The sequence below is a fragment of the Varanus komodoensis genome, unplaced genomic scaffold (assembly GCF_004798865.1).
Source record: "Varanus komodoensis strain SLA01 unplaced genomic scaffold, ASM479886v1 scaffold1, whole genome shotgun sequence".
In the NCBI taxonomy this organism is placed as follows: Eukaryota; Metazoa; Chordata; class Lepidosauria; order Squamata; family Varanidae; genus Varanus; species Varanus komodoensis.
Genome location: NW_025335268.1, coordinates 46,548,424 through 46,574,588, shown reverse-complemented (window position 1 = coordinate 46,574,588; position 26,165 = coordinate 46,548,424). Strand labels below are relative to the sequence as shown.

Genomic DNA, 26,165 nt, shown 5'->3' with positions numbered 1-26,165 from the left:
GGGGCTCAGGTAGCATTGATGGCTCAGAGCGCCTTCTGTCAGCTTCAGCTGGTGGTCCAGCTGCACCCTACCTAGACAGGGATAGCCTGGCTTCAGTGATCAATGCTCTGGTAAGATCTAGATTAGATTCTTGCAACTTGTATTAACATTATTGTTTTTTTTTATTTATTTATTCTTACCATTTTACTCTGTCAAGTTTTATTGTTTTTATAATTTGTTGTACACTGCCCAGAAAGTTGGGCTACAGGTGATATAAAATGAAATAAATAATAATACATAGTAATAACTGATGCCCATTCATTTGCCTTTGTCCATAATGAATTGCTGGACATATTTTCTTTAAATCACTTGGGTCTAATAATAACTTTTGCAAATGTTATTTGCTTGTGGTTTTATCTGGTATTATACACCTTGGTTTTGCCAAGTGTATTTTTATGACATACTTTAATCCAGATAGTGCACATTATTTCAGTAGGTCTTTGGTGAAACAATTTTTAGATATTAAGTCAGTCCTGGCTATGACGTGAATAAAGCTGTGACGATTCACCAACTTAGGTTTGGAGTGGGGTGGAAACCAAAGCCTGTTTCATCATGTAATTAGAGCTGCAGTCATGATGTCCAGTTGTAGGGAGCTTGAATAATGTGATTGAGCTTACTTCACCACAGCTTATGGATCAATTCAGCTGTTACCTCCTCAATAGGAACATATGACGCTACCTGCATATGTGCAAAGGCACACCATTGACCCATCTCACTCACTTTGTCTGCACTGACTGGCAGTGACTCTCAGACAGAAACCTTTTGAAACCTTTTCTAGACTTGCCCAGATTTAACCTGGAGCCATTGCATAAAACACATGTGATCATTCTGCTGTGCCATATTTAGGTATGATACCCATTTAGGCTTTAGTATAGAAAGGTGTTTAGAATTCAGTCTGAACCCAAAATGCTTATGTATGCATATTCCACATATGTGTGATTGCCCACTAAATATCTGGAGAACAGGTAACTACAAGGTAGCTATAAAGTACTTTATGTCTTAAGAAAGCCCTGTCATATTTTTTCCTGTGTTCAAAAAAAGTACACATGTGCATCATAGCACAAGAAAACTGATATAAATATCTAGTGTACATGTGCATGCACACACACACACGTGTTAAAGTGCTGTTCTGCATTGTTGCTAGGCATATTTATTGTCAGCTGTACACTATCTTCTTTGGTGGCTTGACTTACTAATGAATACTGATTAGTCATCAATGAAAGGAAAGTCTTGGCTGTGACAGGTCGCAACAACTTTACAGAGCAGAGGCCAAGAGGGAAAACAGACAATTTTGGTTTTGGAAGGAGAAAGGGAAAGCAGTTTGAGCTTTGGTGTTAGTTAGCAATAACAAGTCTTCTGCCAACTGAAGCAATTTTAAGAATTAGTACCACCTGTGAGTAACCTTTCTCTGGTCTTCTAAACTAATACACAGAATCTATTATGAAAACAGCATAAATCTATAACAGCTTCTCTTGACAAAACTGGCCCTGTGACAGCTATCCCTATACCTTCTAAATGCTCTGGGATTTGTAGAGTTCAAACAACATAGTGTATACCTAGACAAAGAAGTAGAAAATAAGGCAAGACTTTTTCTATGGAATCTTCAGAACAACATGTGCATGGAAGTTTGGTAGGTAGTAAGGTAGTCAATGTATTCCCTGGCTACCATACTACAAAAAAGTAAAAAGAAAAGGGCTGTATCACCTCACTATGGAGCTACCTGTTATCTTAGCAAACTTGTGGTAGCAAACATGAATTTAGTCAGGGCTAAGAGCATTTGTAGAGGATTGGTGCCACATCCATTTAGTCTCACTATCAAAGGCTGTTTTTCTTTCATTCATACTTTGCATTTTAGTGCTGTGTTATGGGAAAAGATATTTTGAAAAATCATTAGGAAGAGTGACATGCGGGAGCAAATTGTGAACAAAGAGAAAGGATAAGTAGTCTTGTTCCACACCCTGATTCTCCCATATAAATGTCTGCCAGTTCCATATTTGCCATATAATGAATGAAAACATGATTGGGAACTGTGTTTCCTTCATGCTGTTTAGTTTTGTTGTCAGACTCTACTCTCAATTTACCTTCAGAACTGCATTATCCTTTTACAAAAAGTATAGTGTCTGTGTAGTTTTATCTATTGGTGGCAGGGAAAGGCTTTATTTTTTTTTGCTGCTAAATTTTGACATAATGTCACATTACCATCACCAAGGGTAATTCCTCCCCTGCAAGAATTTTCCAGCATTCCAAATTGTGCCTGGATTCTTTTAAACTTCTAGAGTTCTCTATGCTCAGCAAATAGTTTTGGTGAGTTGTAACTTTTAGGAGATCCTCACTTTCTCCAAGTGGCCTGCCAGCAGTTTGAGCCTTTCCTCTTTCTTACTCTTTTCCTACAGTTCTCCTGCTTCTCTTTTCACTGCCTCATCATTCATCCATCTTTCAGTTGCTGCCTCCAAAATACAAAGTGACTTTTGGATACTAAAAGAGAATAAAAGTCCTTATGTTGCTTTGCTATTTAATGCATGTTATGGCTTTCCCCAAGTAATTGAAATTGCATCAACATATTTTCCCTTTATTTTCAATTATATATCGGAGGACTCCAGAAGAGTGTTTTCATTTAAAAGATTTTATTTTTCAAGAATTCACTTTATTCTTTCTTCCAGGCTTTTGCTAGCCCTGCTACAATGATACATAAATATCCATCCCATTCATTCATTCATTCATTCAACTTATATTGCGTATTAGATTAGTCCAAGCACCCTATAAGCAGATTAGAGAAATACATATTAAATCAACATCTGATAAAAATATATAAACATATAACAATCAACAAGATGCCACTGGAAGGTCAGATATAAATAGATTAAAAGAATATATTAACTAAAGAACAATGTAAAACAATACTATTAAAATTGCACAATGAAAAAATATTTTAAAATTAATTATTAAAATGTCTGGAGAATAGGATTGTTTTTGTCTAGCACTGAAAAGATTATAATGAAGGTACCAGATGAACTGTTCATTGCATGGATGATGTGAAACCACTGAGAAGGCCCTTCTTTTATTTGCCATCTTCCTTACCTCCTTGAAGGATGGATCTCTCAGAAGGGCCTCCTCATTCTGTCTTAAGTACCAGCTAACTACATATGGGGTCAGGTGGTCCTTCAGGTATTCTGGACCTAAACTATTGACATTGATAGCTGAATACTGAGACCCTGTTTTTTTGTAGTGGTACGAGCAGCAGCTAAAATGACACTACAGTGGTACCTTGGCTCATGAACACCTCAGTTCATGACCAAATCAGGTCGCGAACAAAAATTTCATAAAAATTTTGACTCAGGTCATGAACTCTGCATTGGGTGGCGACTGCAATCACAGCCATCCCCCCGCCCCCGTGTGGGGAGATCATGCTGGGGGGGGGGATGGCCGAGATTGCGCCTGTCTATCCTGCAGGAGCACAACTATGACCTCGGCCATCGCCGCCCCACCCCAGCGCGATTGCGCCCATCTCTCCCCCCCAGTGTGCCCACATTCCCACCTGTGTCCCCCCCCCCCAGTGTGCCCATGTTGGCTCTCATCTCTCCCCCTCCAGTGCGCCGGGATGATGGGAGCGTGCAGGGATGATGGACTAGATTGCAGTCGTTCTGGGGGGAGGGGAGCGAGGAGATGACCGCGATCTTTGTTGTTCTTTGTCACTTTGCTTCACATTTTTTTGATAAAAAAAAATAGTTACAAAACGGCTTAACTTTATTTACATTGAGCCTTATGGAGAAATTTAAATTGGCTCACGACCAATTTGGGTCACGACCAGAGTCCTGGAATAGATTTAAGTTCGTGAGCCAAGGTACCACTGTATATGAATTGCCTAGCAGTTCCACTGAACTGTTCCAAACAGCTACATTTAAAAAAGAATGCAAATATCATGCCAAAGGAATCATACCTGCTAGTCAGAATTGCCCTTAGGATACCACATGGGTGAAATTGCTTTCTTTGATTCAGTGTGCAATTTGAATCCACTTCGTAAGTCAATGGGTTGTACCCAATGCCAGCCAATAGAAACCACATTCAAAGCAATTTTTCCCTCCCTCTGTTGTGCCTTGCACCTTCCATACTATTCTTGAGTAGAGATTTGGGGAGCACAAGGAAGTTGCATGGAAATAAGAGTGTAAGGGAAAGTCTCTCTGCATAAGCAGAAGTTCCCTTGCACAATGTTGAATTTAACCCAATGCACTGTACATATATTAAAATAGTCACAATGACAATCCGTAGTAAAATACTTAAAGAATGCCTAGAAAACTAGAGGTATATATTTCTGTTTCTCTAATGTACTCTCAGATCTCAAAGAAAGACCTTTGGGCAGGAGAGAGGACGACACCTCTGACAGCTGCCCCAGACTGGGGCAGCTGTCATTTCTGCTCTCTGATCAGCTGCTTTTGCCAAGCAGCTCTCCTGTACTGGAGCTGTTGTCCAGATGAGGATGATATCAGAAGCAGTTGTGGCTAGAAGAAACCCTAGAAAAGACGTTTGTGTCTTATCATGGTTACAGCCATGTTAAGGCACAATGATTGTTCACCATGACTGGGTTTGGACATCATCACAGACAACCAGGGCTTACCACCTTACTCAGAGGTTGAGGCACACATTCTGAAAATTTCTAAGAAAAGGAAATTCTTATTTCCTTTTTGTTTCAGCTTGTTTTGAAGACAGAAGATGGCATGTGCTCTGAAGATGAAAGTAGCAGGAATTTTCCTTGCTTCCTTCCTTTTAAAAACCTTCTGCTATTTTTCCCAAAATGCAATGATGCCACAAGTGGCTATTTTCTCAGAAGAAAGCGAAGAACAGCTGTTGCCACTTCAGCATTTTCTTAAGCACCCCTTTCCCTCTTAAATGCTCTTCCTCTTTTATTTTATTGTATTATTTTATTTTTTATTATTTTTTTGGATAAAGTATGCTAATACAAAATTGGGAAGTTGCCAAGGATACCCTCTTTTGGAGTGATTGCATGTATTAGTTTTATCTGGGAAAATTAAGGGAGTTGGTGCTCCTACAGGTACACCACACATGAGGCTTTTAGGGCTTTAAAGGGGAGCTGGAGCCAATGGGCTTCTGGCTCCTTCCATCTCTACTATAGGATTCTAAACACTTTAACCAGGCCTGAACAGTTAAGCTGAGAGAGATCGGATTAAGATTTAACATTCTATCCACAATGAAGAAGGAAGCAGCAAAGGTCTGTGCTAACTGCAATTTCTTGGTTGTCTTCAAAGAGAACAGTAATCTAAAAGAAGGTGTGTGAATGACAGTGGCTAGATCTGTCTGAGGAATTACAACGGGAAAAAGTCACTATCTTCTTCTCATGCATGAACACCTGTCTGTATCTCTTCTTTTTGCTCTTGATGGTGCTGTTCAGTATACAGAATTTAGCACTGATTTTAGTGCCAGGCAAAATCATAGCCAGCAAGTGTATACATTTTTCAAAGTGGTGTGATTCAACAACTGCACTTCAGCATTCCTTGAAGCTTTGAAAGGGATTTGAAGGTACAAACTTTAGCTTACATTTGTTAGCAGTTAGAGTTCATAATCCACAAGTATGACTTGGCACACCTTCTGAAGTCCCTCAGGGATGAGGGGACTCACCTTTCAGACTGGCCACTCAGGCTACTGTTGAGCAAGGGCATGATTTCAATTTAATGCTCCTGTTCATCTTCTTCTTTTTCCTCTAAGGCTACCAAAAAGGATATAGAAGGATATGTGACTAATTTTAAAGTACAGTTTGTTGTTTTTCCTATATATAGTTCTCAGGATCAGTGTTTATTTTAATTATATGTGTGTGACTCAAAGGGGTCTCTGCACATTTCCACAATGCAAATACTATAGTAATAGTATTACTTTTTTCTCTAATAGATCTATGGAAATGCAGGATCTAGCAAGCCCTCATAATCTTGTGGGAAGCGGAGAAACACCAGGTAGTTCTAAACTGGACAAATCTAATCTTAGCAGCACATCTGTTACAACAAATGGAACAGGCGGTGAGTGAAGACCTACTTCTTTCAGTTCTAAAAAAAATAAGTGTTCTGGCATCTTTAGAGACTAACTAGTTTATGATTGAGATCATATTCATTAGGAAAGTGAAAGGAAGTAGATATATATAAATGGAGAATAAAGTAAAATGATAAGATAGTGAGGCCCATGAAAGGGTATTTTCTAAATTAATTACATTCTGTAAACTATATAAATACCCTATTTCTTGTGTGTATCTATATATTGCTCCTACAGGACACTTACCAGCTTCTTTTCCATCTCTGTTATGTCTGTGTTAGTAGCTGGAACTGCCATCATTTTGTCTGGACAGTAGCCCTATCATTCCTTGATTTTAAAGGATTACACTTTGGATTATACTTTAAACTTGCAAGTCTGTTGCCATCAGCTCATCCTTAATCTTATTATCCAAATGTCCAATTCAGGTGACAGATTTACATGTTGCTGAGCCTATTCTGTTTACCTATATTGTCCAGTAAAGGCCAATTGTGGTGAAAGTCTGAAATATTTGGGTTAATTAGCAAATAGATTGAATCTCTAAGGGTTCTTGTAATTATGCAAGGAAACTACTTTTCTTCATGTGTGCAGAATTAAGATGTTTAATCAGGGTCTGTATTCCAGGATTCTATTTTGTATGCTATTGTCAGCTAGTGAATTTTTTAAGGTGCCACAGCATTTTTTGCAGTTTTAACATTATGGATTGCAGGCTGATTCACATGTTACTCTTTTCTTAGGAGACAACTTGTTGGAACAGCCTATTTGTGGTGCCTTATCTCTTCAGTTTCTATGATACATACCGCAGATTTTTCTGCTATTTCCAACTGGTTTTTGGCCAGTTTTATGGTATTATGCCTTATTCCTGTCAATTAGAGGTAGAGACTTTTCTGACCAGCATATACTTCATATGAAAAACATGTAGGTTTGACTTAACATCACAGTTCTTGATTTGATTTGATTTGATTTTAATTGGCTTGGATCATATTTGTGCTAGGTTGCAAGTCTATGTACTTGTTTCAGCCTCTAGTATTTTAGCACAGATGGTAAAACAGAGCTTATCAAAGTACAGCTTAGCTAGATACCTTAACAATACTTTTAGCAGTTTAGTTTGTGGATTTATTTCCATTTACCTTTATTAAAGGGAAGATGAAACTGAAGATAAAATGTATAAGGTGCAGAGCCTTAGCATCTGTGACACAAGTGAGTCTCCTGTTGTATCAGATTCCTGAAGGCGTATTTTATGAACATAGGTAGTCACCTTTTGTTGAGACAACCCTTAGATCCCTCTTGCCTGGTGCCCTATATTCATATGACAGTGGTCACTCTTAAGGTGTGTGGTCTTTCTCAGTGGTAAATTGTGTGCTCTACTACTGATCTGTGGATCTCCCTTTTCATGTGTGTATGATTATCAATGAGAAGAACCAGTATGTAGGAGTTTTCAGTGTGCAAAACATAATTGGAGCACATTTTTAAAATGTCCAGGCATACTTGTTTCTGGGACTGAAAATATCCCTGCTTTGTTATTGTCATTCATTGTTTTATGTATTTATTTAAAATATTTATACCCCTCCCTATATGCAAAAACATTTCAGGGCGGCTTACAAAAATCAAAAACAGATAATCTAACAGGTTAACAATAATTAAATAAATGGTTAAATATTCACAGTTCTTAGATAATATTTTAATTCCATGCATTAATACTATATTTATCCTATAATTCAATGTTAGCTTGCCTGTTTCAAGTTCTGTAATTTTTTAAACAATCAAAATAGATGCTACAGATATCACAGTTTCTGTCTGTATGGTATGAACTACTTTATGTACTAATTATTTAGGAGTAACTGAAGTGATAAAAAATTGTGGTTTTCATTAATATAGAGCACTGAGTAGAGATATCAGCTGGATTAAGGAGGGGATTTACATTGTATGGTGCTTGCCACTCCATATGCAATAGGCCACAAATATCTCTTTATTTCTGGTACTTTATCTAGAGACATGTTAATGAAAGGGGGAGGGTTAACCTGTGTAGATTTGTCTGTTTGATGGCAACCATCACATAAACCAAAATGGTGTGTTAATTTATCCCAGTACTCCTTAAAACAGTCTGGTGAATTGTTTTTCTTTCTTTTTTCTTATTGAAAAATATTCCTGTATACTAAGCAGATATTCAGTCAATGAACCATTGTATACTATTCCAATTCTCAGGAGACAACATGACTGTTTTAAACACTGCAGACTGGTTGCTGAGTTGTAGCACCCCCTCTTCTGCCACAAGTATGAGCAATCCTGGTACAATGCATGTGTGTGGATAGCTTCTTGACTGTTGTGTTGCATATTGGAGTTTTGCTTTGTTCATCTCAATTTGTCATTGCACAACATTCTATTTCTTAGAATTTTTTCTATAATAAAAACAGGGTAGTTTTAACATTTTATCGTAACACAGTGGTTGTAATATTTTCTATATTATATATATAACAACAAAGAGAAACCCACATGTGTTGAGCACATAGAAAAAAGGCAGATCTTTCAGTTTCTGGTATATGTGGTAATTTACTAAACATAGTGGAATTGTCATGTATGCTTAGCCAAGTATAAAATTAGTACATAAAACTTTTTTTCTAATTATTAAACTATGTAACTATAGCTCACTTCAGATATCTTGCCAACAGAGGTAAGATCAGTGTTTCTCCACTAGCAGAAGAAATATATTGCTTATAGTTCCTGGCTATATTGCTAACTTTGCACTACCATAAATTAGTAATGTTCCACAAACATGTAATAAACCTCCTAGCACTCTTTTGTCTATATTGATAAAAAGTTACGTTCTGTTGGAGAATTCACATAATGTGTAAACCTGATGGTTTGCCTGTTCTCTTCTAATTGTGTTTCTTCTCTATAAACAGGGAGGCCTACATTGGAATATTATGTTCCTTACAATATTGGATCATTGTCATTTGGAGCTCTGTTTTGGTGGCAATTTTCTGCTAGTCACCCACTTTGGTCAGGATTGCTGAGGTAGAACAGTGGGAGACTGATTTATTGTTTCTTCTGCTTTTGAACAGGAAGGCCTCCATTTTTGTTCTGACATGATATAGTCCCTTTTTTCAAATTTAAAGTAAAAGTTTTAAGACACACACAGGAATTTTCTTCAAAACCAATATTATAAGATGTCTTTCCTCATCATGTTTTTGTATACCTTATTACGCTATTAATGCCAGTTCGGGAATAGGACCACTGTAGCAGTAAGGGGCATACTTGCTGCTATGGTGGCCGTAGCAGAAAATGGCCCTAAAGAAAATAGCATATATATGCAAGCCTCAACAAAATTCTAGTACTAGTTAGAAAGAATCTTGTATATTGGGTATAGTTACGATGAAGAAACATCAAGAAGTTATTCTGTAAAACCTGTAATCACAGTAAAGTTTCATTTCATCCACCCTTTTTCAAACACATTTTCTGACAAGTGTAATTGGGAATCTAATTTTATTTAACCACATTTTCAGCTGATTGAAGATATAGAATATTACATTTCATAAGCAGACTATTGAACAATTGGTTACTCATTTCTCATATTAACCTGGTTTAGATGTACTGCTAAGTATGGTTTAGCATTACATGTTTGTGTTTGTGTGTGCTCCACTCCCCTATCCTCTGATGCATTCATAAAAATAAGATTGGAAGTTTTTACTTCTATTTCCGATTAACTGTTCATGTTCAGTACATCTGAAATTGAAATGGATACATCTTAATTTTGTTTTAGGGACACATGACATAAATATAAACCATGATTCAAAGTTGTCTTGTTTCCGTAAAACATAGTTATAAATAGTTTGTCCAGCTTTGAGTATAATGATGATCAGAGAGTAATTAAAAATGGAATTAAAAATGGAGGAGGAATCTGATTTCCTTCTTGCAGCCATGCCAAAGAAGGACAACAGACAAAAGGGACTGATAAACAAGTACAAAGAGTTGTACTTTTTGTATTATAACAAGTCCAAACAAACTCTTCTGAAGTATGATTTTTACTGTATGCGACAAAAGTTTTAATTGTTATGGTAACAAGCAAGAGAATCATCAGAGGTGTATCTATAATATCTGTAACGTGTAATCCACTCCTAATAATGTATTTAGAGTTTTTCTTCAAGTTTAGTATTGTAAAATTATTCCATTTCAGCATATGTGTACAAGCCTTGTAAAATGCATAGATCATGTGAAGACCAGTCCAATTCAAAAATAAACTGTATACATATTTACTCTAGCCTTTCCCACTCTGTCTGTGTGGTTTGTGGCATGTTAAAACCTAGACTTATCTCATTTGACCCTATTTTGAGACAGATTTGGCTGAAAGTCCAGTTCTAAGAAATACATGAGTACATGCCCATATGTTAGTGGGTCTAGGATTATAATCTTGGAAGACAGAAAGTTGCCTAACATCATCCTCTGATCTTCATTGACTAGCATTTGAACCTAGTGTTTCATATCCACCCTTATCCACATCCATCCTCATCCACTGCACTAGCCTGCTTCTCTTTGCATGGCATGGTTTTTAAATTGAAATCCCCCTGACTTGGTCTTTAAGTTGCAAAACATAATACCTGGCTTCATCTGTTTGATTCCCTTTTTTAGATACATTGACATTCTTCTTGCAGTGTGAAGAACTGGGCAATTGAAAGAAGCAATTTGTGCTTCTGCAGGCTGTGGGTCAGTTTTTCAAATTAGAACTAATGTCCATCTTTTTCATGGTCACATTTAGTTTTAATGAAGATCTTAACTTCAGTCACATAACTATATTTTGTTTTATTTTACAGCCTGAAAATAAAATTAAAACATATAAAACAATTGTGAGTTTTTTGAGATACTGTAAGTAGGATTAAGTCATACTTAGAGTATGTCCACTGACATTAATAGGTTGCATTCAACATTAGTCTTACTTATTTACTGAAATAAATAAGACATAGGATTGAATAGAACTGTACAATTCAGTAGGATTTAAAAGCATCATGACTAATTTGAGTCCCATTGATTGTGTTATACTAAATAAAGTAGAAGTAGATCAAACCCTATATGTTTTTCTTGGGACTACCCTTGTGCTCCCCTTCATGGATCACTGCCTTGCCATGGTGAAGGTGCTTGTGTAGGACAATGAAGCTATGAGCTATGCCATGCAGGGGCACCCAAGACAGACAGGTCATAGCAGAGACCTCTGACAAAAGGTGATCCACTGGAGAAGGAAATGACAACCCATTCCAGTATCTTTGCCATGAAAACCCCATGGGCAGTATCAACAGGCAAAGAGATACGACACTGGAAGATGAGCCCCTCAGGTCGGAAGTTGTCCAATGTGCTACTGGGGAAGAGTAGAGGACTAGTACTAGTAGCTCCAGAAAGAATGAAGTGACTGGGTCAAAGCCGAAAAGACAGTTGCCGATGTATCTGGTGGTGAAAGGAAAGTACGATGCTGTAAAGAACAATATAGCATAAGAACCTGGAATGTAAGATTTATGAATCAAGGTAAGCTGGATGTGGTCAAACATGAGATGACAAGACTGAACATCAACATCTTGGGAATCAGTGTACTAAAAAGGACAGGAATGGGTGAATTTAATTCAGATGACCATCATGTTTACTACCATGGGCAAAAATCCTCAGAAGAAATGAAATAGCCTTCATAGTCAATAAAAGAGTAGGAAAAGCAGTACTGGGATACAGTCTCCAAAATGACAGAATGATTTCAGTTCGAATCCAAGGCAAACCATTCAACATCACAATAGTCCAAGTCTAAGCCCCAACCACTGGTGCTGAAGAGGCTGAAGTTGACTGGTTCCATGAAGGCCTACAGCACCTTGTTGAAATAACACCAAAAATGATGTCCTTGTCATCATGGAATATTAGAATGCTAAAGTAGGAAGCCAAAAGATAACCAGAATAACAGGCAAGTTTGGCCTTGGAATACAAAATGAAGCAGGGCAAAGACTGGCAGAATTTTGTCAAGAGAACAAGCTAGCTATAGCAAACACTCTTTTCCAACAACCCAAGAGACATCTCTATACATGGATATCATCAGATGGTCAACACAGAAATCAGATTGACTATGTGCTCTGCAGCCAAAGATGGAGCAGCTCTATACAGTCAATAAAAACAAGATCAGGAGTTGACTGTGGCTCAGATCATAAGCTTCTTGTTGCAAAATTTAGGCTTAAATTGAAGAAAGTAGGGAAAAGCATCAGGGCACTCAGGTATGACCTAAATCATATTCCTGATGAATATACAGTAGAGGTGACAAATAGATTTAAGGAATTAGATCTGATAGACAGAGTGCCTGAAGAACTATATATGGAGGAGTGCAACATCATACAAGAGGTAGCATCTAAAACCATTCCAAAGAAAAAGAAATGCAAGAAAGCAAAATGGCTGTCTGAGGAAATAACTGAGAAAAGAAGGGAAGCAAAAGGCAAGGGAGAAAGGGAAAGATACTAATTGAGATACTAACCCTAATTGAATGCAAAATTCCAGAGAATAGCTAGAAGAGATAAGAATGCCTTCTTAAATGAACAGTATAAAGAAATAGAAGAAAACAATAGAATAGGGAAGACTAGAGTTCTCTTCAAGAAAATTGGAGATATGAATGGAATGTTTCATGTAAAGATGGGCATGATAAAGGACCAAAATGGCAGGGACATAACAGAGGCAGAGGAGATTAAGAAGTGATGGCAAGATTGCACAGAAGAACTATACAAGAAAGACCTTAATGTTCCTGATAACCATGATAGGGTGGTTGCTGACCTCGAGCCAGACATACTGGAATATGAAGTCAAACGGGCCTTAGGAAGTCTTAGCAACAACAAAGCTAGTGGAGGTGACAGTATTCCAGCTGAGCTATTCAAAATCTTAAAAGACAATGCAGTAAAAATGCTACATTCAATATGCCAGCAAATTTGGAAAACTCAGCAGTGGCCACAGGATTGGAAAAAGTCAGTTTACATTCCAATTCCAAATAAGGGCAATGCCAAGGAATGTTCAAACTACTGCACCATTGCACTCATTTCACATGCTAGCAAAGTTATGCTCAAAATCCTACAAGCTAGGCTCCAGCAGTATGTGGACCGAGAACTACCAGAAGTACAGACAGGATTTCAAAGAGGCAGAGGAACTAGAGATCAAATTGCCAACATACACTGGATCATGGAGAAAGCTAGAGAGTTCCAGGAAAAACATCTACTTCTTCATTGATTACACTAAAAGTCTTTGATTGTGTGGATCACAACAAATTGTGGCAAGTTCTTAAAGAGATGGGAGTTCCAGACCATCTTATTTGTCCCTTGAGAAACCTATATGCGGGTCAAGAAGCAACAGTGAGAACTGGACACAGAACCACTGATTGGTTCAAAATTGAGAACCGAGTTCGGCAAGGCTGTATACTGTCGCCCTGCCTATTTAACTTATAAGCGGAATACATCATGAGAAAGGCAGGGCTAGATGAATCACAAGCTGGAATTACGATTGCCAGGAGAAATATCAACAACCTCAGATATGCAGATGATACCACTCTAATGGCAGAAAGTGAAGAGGAACTAAAGAGTCTTTTGATGCCAGTGAAAGAGGAGACCACAAAGTTGTCTTGAAACCCAGCATTAAGAAAACTAAGATCATAGCATCTGGTCCTACCACTTACTGGCAAATAGATGGGGAAGAAATGGAGGTAGTGACAGATTTTATTTTCCTGGGCTCCAGGATCAGTGCAGACGGTGGCTGCAGCCAAGACATTAAAAGATGCTTGCTCCTTGGGAGAAAGCTATGGCAAATCTAGACAGCATACTAAAAAGCAGAGACATCACTCTGCCAACAAAAGTGCGTATATTCAAGGTTATGGTTTTCCCAATAGCAATGTATGGCTGTGAAAGCTGGGCCATAAGGAAGGCTGAGTGCCGAAGAATCGAGGCCTTTGAATTGTGGTGCTGGAGAAGACTCCTGTGAGTCCCTTGGACTGCAAGGAGATCAAACCAGTCAGTCTTAGAGGAGATCAACCCTGACTGCTCTTTAGACAGCCAGGTACTGAAGATGAAACTCAGATACTTTGGCCACCTAATGAGAAGGAAGGACTCACTGGAGAAGAGCCTAATGCTGGGAACAATTGGAGGCAAAAGAAGAAGGGGATGGCAGAGAATGAGGTGGCTAGATGGAGTCACTGAAGCAGTCAGTGTGAACTTAGGTAGACTCCAGTGGATGGTGGAGGATAGGAAGGCTGGAGGAATGTTGCCCATGGGGTCACGATGGGTCGGGCACAACTTTGCAAATAACATAACATAACCCTTGTGCTAACATGAGCATCAGTAGTTCATTGTGTATTCCTAATAGAAAGTGCGGATTAGAATTATACTGGGATTAGGTATATTCTTTAGTCAATGATTTGAAAATATATATTTTAGAGTTGGACTTTCAGAGCTGTAGAGGAAGAATACATAGTTTTCAAATCAATAAATAACTAAAGGAGAGAGGCCCAGAAAATATGCATGGTCTTGGTAGTCCTTTGCTGGTATTTATCACTTTTTTAAAAGTATCAATGAGTGCTAAAATGAAACATGGGTATTCATTCAGTCTCTGAAGAAGAAGTTTTTAAAAAGTTAAAAATGAAATTTACAAAATGTCATAGATATACAGTGGGATTGTGTAGTTACCACTGGCACCAACATGAATTGAAACTGGTATAACTCCATTGATTCTATATATAAAATACGTTTTAATAAATAAATTAATAAATATATGAGGTTGCTTACAAAATTAACAATCATAACACAGTCTGAAAACTAGAAAATAGTTAAAAATAAAACAGATAATATAAAAATAAGCTAAAACGCTTTAAGACAACTAATGTTAAAGCACTCCCTAGTAGGTTCCCATGATAAAAATATAGCCATGCATCATGATTAAATACTGCATAATATAATAAAATATCTAAGCAGTTTACATGTAAAATACAGCATTAAAACTTTATTTCTGCCACAATAGCAATGAAAATCAATACAAGGATCAGTAAGATGCAGCAGCATGTTATTTGTTACAATTAATTACAAGCCCAAGAAAACCTAGGTGTGTTTTCCGAAACTGTATTTTATTTGTTTGTTTGTTTTCCTCCCTCGCAGTTATGAGGAAAGCTTTCATTAGTGGACAGAAACTAATTAGATATCACCTAATAGAAGATTAGATAATGGAAATCACATTTAAATTTTCCTGTCACAAAATTTTCTATGTTGAAGAAAGGCATTTGTATCCTACCCAACAAATTAATAGCTTAAGGCTGTTTCTCTCATTCTCCCCATACACACTTTATTGCAAGAATACATCAGGTTATAATTATATTTAGTATATCTGTTTCATGCATTATTTCATGATTTACCTTCATGACTGGCATCTATGCTGAATTTACACTGAAGTATATATAGATAAATATTAGCATTTATTTAAAGGAGAGTAAGTGCATGGTTTTAAAGCTGTGTTTGTATAGTAGTAGAATATTCACAGACTCTTACTAAGTTTTTCCAGTGTGTGCATAGTTCCCTGAACCACAAATACAGACTTTTGCTGAATTTGGCATAGTAGTTTATGCATAAATTTAGAAGTAAAATCTTATGTCTGCTTATTCTTCTGTATAGTGTCTCTTCTTGCAGTCAAAACAGAGCCTATGAACAGCAGCGAATCAACAGCAACAACAAGTGGAGATGGATCTCTTGACACGTTTACTGGGTCAGGTAAAGATATAATATGCTCACAGTAATTGTTACCACTTTTTCTAACAAAAACTTGGGAATGCATTTTCAAGATTTCTTAATGACAGTTATCTTGTAGCCATTTCACTACTCTACAAAAGAACCTGTGGCATAGTAGTAGATTTCAAAGTACAAAACATGGTATCTTTTGTTAAAAACATCACAGTTAGTAAGGTTGAGAAATATTCCTGCTGGAAACACTGGTGATATCCTGAAAATCAGATTAGGCAGTCAGTGTAAACTCAGTAAAAAAATCTCCTGATTTCTATATAAATCACATCTAAATTAAGACAAGGGCAATATGAAATAACAATCAATACCTTAATCCTGTCATACATTATTCAAGCTGTAATACCAGTGTAAACTAAGGCAGGTCAGAAATTAAATTTAGAAGCTATATTAATACAAACTAGTGACACACTATAAGATACACAGTGGAATGCCAAATACAGAACAGATGCACATTTTTAAAGTAATTTAGTTTTAGTGCATAGAACTATGATGATTTAAAAATGAAAGTGCAAGAATGATGGCATTACAAAAGATCATATAAATCATTTCTAGGTTAGAACAATTACAGGCAGTACATTTATAGTTCATGTCTAATCACTTAACTACTTATTTATTAAGGTACTCATCCCAGCACGGAAAACAGTAAAGTTACATTGAGCCAGTTTGAACAATTATATCTGCTAAATCAGATACAAGTGTGCCTTTTGACCTTATGTGCTGCTTAGTTGTTCTTCCTTTTTCAGTGTGAGCAATAGAACCTGGACTTCTCAATACTGTCCTCTATTTTGTCAGAACCAAAAGCAAGCCCAGGATATTAAATCATACTTTGAAGCTGGCTTTAAAAGGAAACAATGCTTAATTCACAGAATCATAGAATAGTGGAGTAAAGAGACCAGTAAAGCCATCAGATCCAACTCTTGCTCTATGCAGGAGAGCAACTTAAAGCATTTCTAACAAGTGGCTTGACCTGCTGCATCTGGAATGTCTTCAGTGTGGAAGAGTACTGGAGGTTCGCTACATATGAATGAATTTGTTTCTGAGAATGTGTTCTTAAGTCCAACAAACCCAACTAGGTACCCAACTAACTAATTGGCTATACAGTACTGTAATAGGTTTATAATGACACTGAAGGACTTTGTTGATGTCACTGGAGGACTTCCAGAAGTTATATTTCTGGGTATGTGACAGTGCAGAAGTGCACTTGTGTTGTTCATCTGATGGGTTCTTTCTCATATGGCATTACCATTAGGTTGGTGCAACCTGTGTTATGCTTTGCTGGACTCACCTCTCTCATTTATTACAGTAAAGTACACAAAAGCACGTTTGCATCTTTGAAAGTTTGCAACTTGAAGGTTCATATGTAGGGGGCTTCCTGTACGTGACCTCGCTAGGTAATTGGTTCCATTGTCATATTGCTGTAACAGTTAGGAAGCTTTTCCAGATGCTCAGCAAGAATCTGGCTTCCAGCAGCTGAAGCCCATTATTCCATATTCCTACACTTTGAGATGATCGAGATGAGATCCTGACCCTCTTCTATGTGATAATCTCTCAAGTACTTGAAGAATGATGTCATATTTCCACTCAGTCTTCCTTTCTCAAGGCTATACATGCCCAGTTCTTTCAATCTCTCTTCAGTGGGCTTTGTTGCCGATCCCTTATCATCTTTGTTGCTCTTCTCTGAACCTTTTCCAGTTTGTCTGTGGTACTGAATGCTCAGAACTGGGTACAGTACTCAAGATGAGATCTAATCAGTGCTGAGTGGAGGAGAACTTGTACTTCACATGATTTGGAGATGATACTTCTGCTAATGCAGCCCAAAATAGCATTTATTACATTGTTGACTCATACCCAGCTTGTACTTTACAAGAATTGCCAAATCCTTTTGCTTGTAATATTGTTGAGCCAAGTATCCTCAATCTTGTAACTATCTATTTGGTTTCCTTTTCCCAGGTGCAGAACTTAGCAGTGATCCCTATTACATTTTTATTTGGTAATTTTAACCCCTCTCTCCAACCTGTGAAGATCACTTTGAATTTTGTTTGTGTGTTCCATGGTATTACCTGTCTTACATAATTTTGTGTCTTCTGCAAATTTTATAAGAGTTCCCTGCACTTTTTCACCCAAAACAATAATGAAAACATTGAAGAGCACTGAACCCAGGAATGACCTTGTGGTACCCCACCTGTTAGATCTCCCCAAGATATATTGTCATTATTCCCACAGTCTACCAGTGAGGTTAGCTGATCAAAAGATGAGATTGATTAGTCTGGCAGGATTTCTTTTTGACAAATCCATGTTGGCTTCTAGTAAAAATTGCTTTGGGGTAAGATTTAGTCAAAGTATAAACTGTACACTTCTGCCTTTTCTTTATCTTTTGTTAGCATTTTGCCAACCTGATTGAGTAGTTGAATCATAACCTCTTTCCTCTGTCTTTTACTGTGCACATATCTGAAGCGGGCTTTTTGTTGTTTTCAGCATCTTTCATGGCTTTAGTCTTGATGCTATCCCTGACAATCCATGCTCTCTTCCTTTGTAGTCTTCCATCTGTCCATCCGTCCGTCCGTCCGTCCTTCCTTCCTTCCTTCCTTCCGTCCTTCCTTCCTTCCTTCCTTCCTTCCTTCCTTCCTTCTCTTAGAGGGGCCACATTTGGCAAAATTCTGTTCCCAACAGGTACTGCAGAAATTATAATCCTTCTTTACTACTGCATCATATCTCCTTGAAACTAAAGCAATTTACTTTTCATTTTTTAAATAAATTCAGATACTTCTGTTAAGGTTACTGAACTCATATTCCTATTTATTATTAAGATTGATTGTTGTTCTTTGGTTGGTTTTATTGACTTTATTGTTGTTGCTGGTTTTATTGTTTGTTGATTTTATTGTTTTGCTTTGTGGCATTGATTATATGTGAGCCATTCAGAGAGCTTATGGCTACTCAGGCAGCATATAAATGAGGATAAGGTTTCTGTGCAGAGATAAATTTGTTTTAGTGAAGCACTGCCTCCTTTTCTGTTCTTCTTAAGCATGTTATATCTTTCAGTTGCTGAATTCCAGTCATGGGAGTCATTCTACCAAGTTTCAGTTACATCTGTCAAATCATATGCACCCTTCTGAAGTTTAGGTTCATTCTGTTTGTTTCCCATGCTCTGACATTTTAATTATTGATTTGGGTGAAAAAGTGCAGGGAACTCTTATGAAATTTGCAGAAGACACAAAATTATTTTTCTTTCCCTTTTGACTTTTCTTTCCATCCTTGTTTTTACTCCCTTTTTTATTTTGCCCTACTGAATGCACTGGAATGCCCTGCGCTTTGTCTTGCTTTCCCCAAAGGTTAACAACAGAGTCCTATTGGTATAGAAGTGTGAGTTAAAAGAAAAAAGATGTCAGCAACTTCCTTCTTGAAGCTGAATGCCTCATTACTTTCCCATTCACTCATTCTGGTCACTCACTCTCTGGGAACTTACCTGCTTGTTTAGCTCTAGTTCACCTGGGGCAATTTTTTTTCTTTTGAGCATTCTACCTGCTCAGCTATGAGTCAGAAAGAAAATGAATCTCCCTTTTCATTCAGATGTTGAGAGTTATCACACCACACACCTTCATTCCCAGCTCTTAGGACACACCCTTTCAGTTAGTGTCCTTTTAATTTGTTTGCTAGCACCACAAAGGAGTTGTGTGCCCAGGCAAAAGTCTTGTTCCGTTATTTGGCTTAATTAGATAAAATATGATCATCCAAACTCACACGTTAGGGTGATGTTTATACAGTGATGATTGTGGGGCCGTCCTTGAAAATGGTTCAGAACCTGTAGTTCATGCAGAATGCAGCAACTGGGACCTGTAGGTTTGAATACGTATGACCAGTTCTGGTCCACTTGCAGTGGCTTCCTGTGTGTTTCCTTGCCTAATCCAACGTGCTGGTTTTAACTTGTAAAGCTTTACATGGTTTAGGACAACAATACCTTGGCGTGCCAATCTACTTGGAGACTGTGTGCAACCTCTGTGGCCTTCCTCTGAGTACCAACTCCAAGGAAGGCTCAGAAGGTGGCAACCAAGGGGCTGGCTTTCTGTGTGGTGGCCCTTTATGGAACAACCTTCTCACTGCATCCCGCCTGGTGCCCAACTTATCATCTTTTCAGCACCAAGCTAAGATAGCCAATACCTCAAAGATTTACTTGGATACCCAAGGGCTTTGGCTGTTTTAAACCATTAATGTTTCTCAGTTTTTATGACATTTTATTGTATTTTATTGACTTTTTTATGGATTATTGTAAACTGCCAAATCACTTTGGCTGTGGGATGGCATAGAAAATAAATACATAAATAATTTTTTAAAATTTTGTTGGGAATTCTGGGCAAATAGATATTGAGTTGTTGTATTTCAGGTAACATACATGAGAGCTATTCGGTGTTAGGCAATTAATAAATAACTAGAAAATAGCAATAAGAAATGTACACCCATAAGTAACATAAGAAAAAAGGGCAGAAATAAAATCAAACATTACTTATATGGAAAAGAACTAAAACATTTTTAGTTAGGTCTTCATAAGGAAAGCAGAATTCCTGTTTTGTTTTTTAAGGTAAACATTTTTCTTCAAGACATAATGACTTTTCTGTGGGCAATTGACACAACTCTATGTACTTAGGTTATATTGAAATAAATGTTTCCTCAGACTGTGTACATTGTAAAATTATCACCAAAAGTCAACTTACTTGTAAAAATGTCTCATACATTTGTGATGTAATTAGACAACCAGTCACCATTTCCTATCTATTTTTGAAACTCTTACACTTATTTTCCTCTATATAATTAGCAGATACATCTTCAATAGCAAACATTTACCTCCTTTATTCATGAATTAATTGTTCAAATATAGTTAATTCTGAATTCAAAAGAATATTGTGACTGTTAAGAGTTTGTGTAGGAACTTAATTGGTTACATTGCAGCCAAAGAGGGGCCTGTTGTATTTTGTAAGGAATTTAAATAAAATTTCATTTCTCACCTCTTATATGAATCTATTTGGTTTAAAGGCAGCTTGAAACGCCTCCAGTTGATATGAAATTGATGTTATTGATACTAATATTTAAATAAATAGTGAAAGCTAAGACATTGGAGAGGATATGTTCTTGAAATTGCCATACTACTGTAGCACCAGTAAAGCATGGATTGTGGTTGATTAAAACCTAAATGGTTTTGATTTTCTTTTTGCTATGCCATGGCAATGTTGCAAGGGAAATCTTGGCATGTATTTGTTCCGTCACATACCATGGTTTGCTAGGATAAAATGAACCATTTTGCAAACATCTTTTAAAGGTTGTATAATAGTATGCTATGAAATTAGGGGCTCTCAATCCTTTTTCTCAGGTTTTTCCTACAACTCTTGTTCTCTTCCCTAGCGAATGCTTATATTATTATTATTATTATTATTATTATTATTATTATTATTATTATTATTATATTACATAACAATATGTTGAATGATAATACTTTAATACTATAGCCTGCCATTTCTTTAGTATATTATTATTATTATTATTATTATTATTATTATTATTATTATTATTATTACTGCTACTGCTACTGCTACTACTACTACATTGCATATACTGTAGTATCCCTTCTTCCTTCTTCTTGTAAGAAACCCAAAGTAGCTTACATGGTTCTTCTCTTTTCAATTTTATCAGCATAAAAACAACCCTGTGAAGTAGGCTGAGCTCAGAGTCTGTGATTGACCCAAAGTTACCCAGTGAGTTTCAGGGATGAATGGGAACCAGAACCCTAATCTCCTAAGTCCCAGCCCAACACTCTAACCTCTACACCACACTTGTTAATAACACTGGTATCATAATATTTTCAAGAACAAGAATTGGTATAACAATCATTTTAATGATAACAATTCTGCCCATCCAAGATATTCTCACAGAGATATTTTTAAAAGTCTGCTTCAAGGAAATCAAACAAAGCCTGATAATTACACTAATTTATATCTCAGAAATTAAATAACTGGAGAATTCACCTTTTTCCATATTTAATAGCTATCATATTAATTCTTATATAATCTGTTTTGTGAACATTTGCATTATATCATGATACATTTCTAAAATCTAATACAGGACTGTGAAGTACAGGAATAGATATAAAAGTATCTGTTAAAGAAAGCGTATTATAAACTAATGTTAAACTTAGTTGGGACAATTTCTGCACCTGATAATACATTTGCTGGGCAAAATATAATTGAATAAAGGATCAATACATCAGACAAAAAGTACAGCAGACAAGGAGCAACACTTGTTTCTCTACTTACTGGAAATAATTTGCAATGGTAATTATTATCATATAGTATATTACATAGACAATCATGTTATGGTTTAAGAAGGATCTCTCAGCACTGAATCTCAAAACCATCTAAATGTAATAATGGTTGTCCCACCAGATAAAAGTCTTTTTCAGCATCCAAGAAAGTAAGACAGGCTGAAACCCAATTTCAGTTTCTTATATTTTTGTTAGTAGAGCTGGAGAAACAAAGAACAAAAAAACAATTCTAGGATAACTTTGTTTGGAATTGAAGGAAAAGAAAAAAATATAGCAAAAGAGTTTTTAAAGTCCTAATTTGTCTTTCAAATGTAGAGAACATGTTTACCTTTTTCCATATAGTTTACCACTATATTAAAATCACCTCCAAAGATTATGTCTTCTTCAGTGAACGCAAAGATTACCTCGGATAGCTTATGATAAAATAAATGTTGTTTCTGATTAAGTACAAAGTGATTATAAATTAAGTGATTGTATACAATGTGATTATATACAATCAATACTATATTTTTGTTTTTCAAATTTTATTCCAGGATAATATGTACATATACATATCTACATCTTTCCTTTGGTCAGTTAGCTCAAAAAAGATGTTAAACTTAATACAGATTGCCACTTCTATATTTTTTGAAGATAGACTAGGTTAGAACTAATTGAGCAATGTAGGTTTAATATGAGCCTTAATATGAGTGACCTCTTTGTGTTCCTTCCATTTAAAAAATGGACTATTTTCCTCCTTGTTACATAAGACTTTAAATTTCATTTATCTTACACTGTAATTCAGTTGGGATGCCTGTAACATTGAGTTCAGACTATTATGGACATCCTGTGAATGACAGAAGGATTCCCGTTTGCGTGCCTTCTACCCTGCAACTCAGCTTAATAACTGATTTTAGAATGAGAAAGGAGGAGGCAAAGGCACTACCAGTATCTTGATGGCTTATTTCTCTTACCCTCTCCTCTCCCTAGAATGCCCCCTAAACCTAGGTTTTCACCATTTTTTCCCCCACACTAGCTATTGATAGGGAAAAGTTGCTCTGAGAATGAAGCCATAACCGTGACATCTGCTCAACTTGTAGCTGGACTGCCAATAAATCTAGATGCTGTCTAGTGGCCATAAGGTTGTGCTGTTGATGTTATATGACTGAGTAATTACTAACATAATAAAAAGGGAACAGTAGCATAATTTTGAATGAATTGGTTCTCCTCATTGTAAGTCTTACTCATTGTTATGGACACTCTTTTTTACACACTGAGGATGAAAATTTGTTAGTTTCTTCCGTAGCTGTTTCTTATTAATTTCTTTATTTTACATCTTACATTCTAATTGTTAATTTAATAGGAGAACTTCAGCTTTAATCCTAACAGCAAGAATGTTTGAATTTATCTAGCCTAAGAGAAAGCCTGTTTCTCTTTCTCTCTCTTTGGATGTTCTCTTTTATCAAGATATCAGTAAGAAATCTTAACTCATACCATTTCTTAAGGGTTGTATATTGTGTCAGCCAGAAACCAGATTACCACATATTTAAATTTCAGAATTCTCTCTTACTATCCTTAATATAAAGTATTAGTATTAGTAATTATCTCTATCTAGAATTTGGTGCACGTTTGGCCACAACAGACTCAATTTAATATGTAATATTGATCAAAATATTATCTGATTCTTACAAACAAATCTTCAAGACAGACATTTAAATTGACCCCTTCAGCTTTCTCTATCAAGCCCCTAATTTTAAATTATTTATTTATTAAAGTCTCTACGTGCCTTCAATCAAATAAGTAGATACCCTATTTTGCAATAGAAGTATCGCATAGCCTTAAATTCAACTTTTGAATTTCTTTGTTAAAATTAGCCTGAACTTTCTGTATTTTCTCAATGCAATTAACTTGCTGTTAACAGCTACGCATCATTCAATTTTAGTTGTTCATACTTTGTTCCAAGTTTTGACATATATTATTTATCTTTTTACCTTATCTAATTTTAAAATTATGGTATATTTGAATGCTTTAAATTAGTCATTGAAATGTTTTAAATGCACCAACAAAGATTTTCCTAATATTTTCTACATTTAAGGTTATATAAGCAATTCTGCAGAACTTTTAGGGTGCAGTCCAATAATTTCTGCCCTTGATGAATACCTGAAGTTGGAGGCCTTCAAAGTGCGGTTGCAGCTCTCTCTACAGCCTCCATGCTTCACACCTAGATAAAGCGAGGGAGGGAAGGGGCCCAGTACAAATAGGTGTACATAGACAAAGCCTCTTCTATCCAGTGCAGGGCATGCCCCTTTTCACACTCTCCAAGGTGCACTTGCATCCTCAGAAAAGTAGCTGGTGCATTTCTTTCCAAGTGGGGCATGGGGCAGGAGCATGCAGGACCTTCATGCTAGGACTTAAGAAATTTCTATGGCCTTCCAGTGTGGCGAAACCATAGGATTTTACCCTCAGTTATTTATGTTATCAGCTTTGAAATGGTGTGAAACTAGACTGCTATACATACACATGCATTTCAAAGGTAGAATGCATTTAAGTACATAATACAACCTGGCTGTCTTTAAACCATGTTGATATTTGAAATACTTAGAACAATGTAAAGCAGTGTAACTGTGTTATGTTGAGAAAGGTATTTTAAAGGGCTTCTCTACATTAGGCATGTATTGTGCACTGATGATTCCTCACTTAAGGAAGTTTGTGGGTCTTTTCATTACATTGTCATACTCCCAGTGTTTCTCCTGAGTTTTGCAGCCATTTTTACGGGGTATTTTAGAATAAGTCAAGTCTGTTTTTTTCCTAGATGGTGCCATTACGGACTACAGAAGCCTGATATAGCTTTATAATTCTCTTTCATACCACAGTGCCACCTTGTACAGTGGTACCTTGGCTCACAAACACCTCAGTCCACAATCAAATAGGGTTGCGAACAGAAATTTCAGAAAGATTTTGCCTCAGGTTGCGAACTCCACATCGGGTGACAATTGTGATTGCGCCCATCTTCCCTGAATGAGCACGACCGCAATCACACTCGAGCGGGAGGGGAGATGGCCACGATCGCGCCCGTGTTCCCTGCCTGAATGCAACCATATTCGGTCCAGTCTATGGCTGTGATTGCAGTCATGCTCATGCTGGGAACACGGGTGCAATTGCAGTCGTGCTGTGGGGGGGGGGATGGCTGCACTCGAGTGGGGGAGATGGCCTCAATCTTTGTTGTTCTTTGTCACTTTGCTTCAAATTTTTGTGATTAAAAAAATAGTTACAGAACAGATTAACCTTACTTACATTGAACCTTATGGGGAAATTTGACTTGGCTCATGACCCATTTGGGTTGTGACCAGAGTCGTGGAACAGATTAAGTTCGTGTGCCAAGGTACTACTGTATAGTGTAATAGAGTTACATGAAAATATAGAAAGGCAGAGATGAAAACCACGGGGAGTGGGAACATGTGAGAATGATGCTCTAATCCTTCCAGAAAAAGTATAGAAGAAGTAACCTTGGTAGAGCACTGGGTTCTGTGCTTCATGTAGAGAAGCCCTCAGTCATTTATTAAAATCAGTTCTGAAGGGTTTCAATGAGTTTATCATGCCCAGTGGGATCATTTATTCTCTTTGAACAGGATGCGGTATGGCAAGCTGCTTTTGAAACTGCTTTCATTCCTTGAAACTGCTTGCCATATTATATGGACAACATGCTATTCAACCCATCCTCAAATCTTCTTGAAATGTATGGAAACAGTTGCAAAATGCTTTAGAACCTGCCCATAAATGTTTTCTAAAATAGAGATGTGTTTATCCCTGTTTCTGCAATTCTGAAGGCTGCTTTCTAGTACCAATATAATGTACTGAAGTAAACTCTATGTTGAAATAAATTAAAGTCAGTTAGACTAAAGTAATTCCAGCACTATTTTGTGTACCACTGTCATCTTTTCAGAAGTGAATGAACAGTAGATGGCCAAATAAAGACAGGTTATGTTTGCCCAGTATCAATTTGCTCTAAAGGAATTGGTTCAAAATTTTCAAGT

At 36.8% G+C, this 26,165-nt stretch overlaps 1 protein-coding gene across 25 annotated transcripts in view; it reads left to right on the top strand.

Moving 5' to 3' along the window:
- Positions 1-26,165, top strand: part of EYA4 (EYA transcriptional coactivator and phosphatase 4) — a 162,144-nt gene that overhangs the window by 76,597 nt on the left and 59,382 nt on the right. For 14 of the 25 annotated variants that reach the window (XR_006414120.1, XM_044424244.1, XM_044424227.1 and 11 more), the window contains exons 4-6: positions 5,938-6,062; positions 8,275-8,343; positions 15,720-15,815. The exons of 1 other annotated variant lie outside the window; for it this stretch is intronic. Coding sequence is in view for 23 of the 24 variants with exons in the window: in XM_044424244.1 (XP_044280179.1) it covers positions 5,938-6,062; positions 8,275-8,343; positions 15,720-15,815 (290 nt within the window). In the remaining variant the exon portion in view is untranslated. 10 more of the 25 variants (XM_044424268.1, XM_044424260.1, XM_044424251.1 and 7 more) reach the window with 5 other exon arrangements.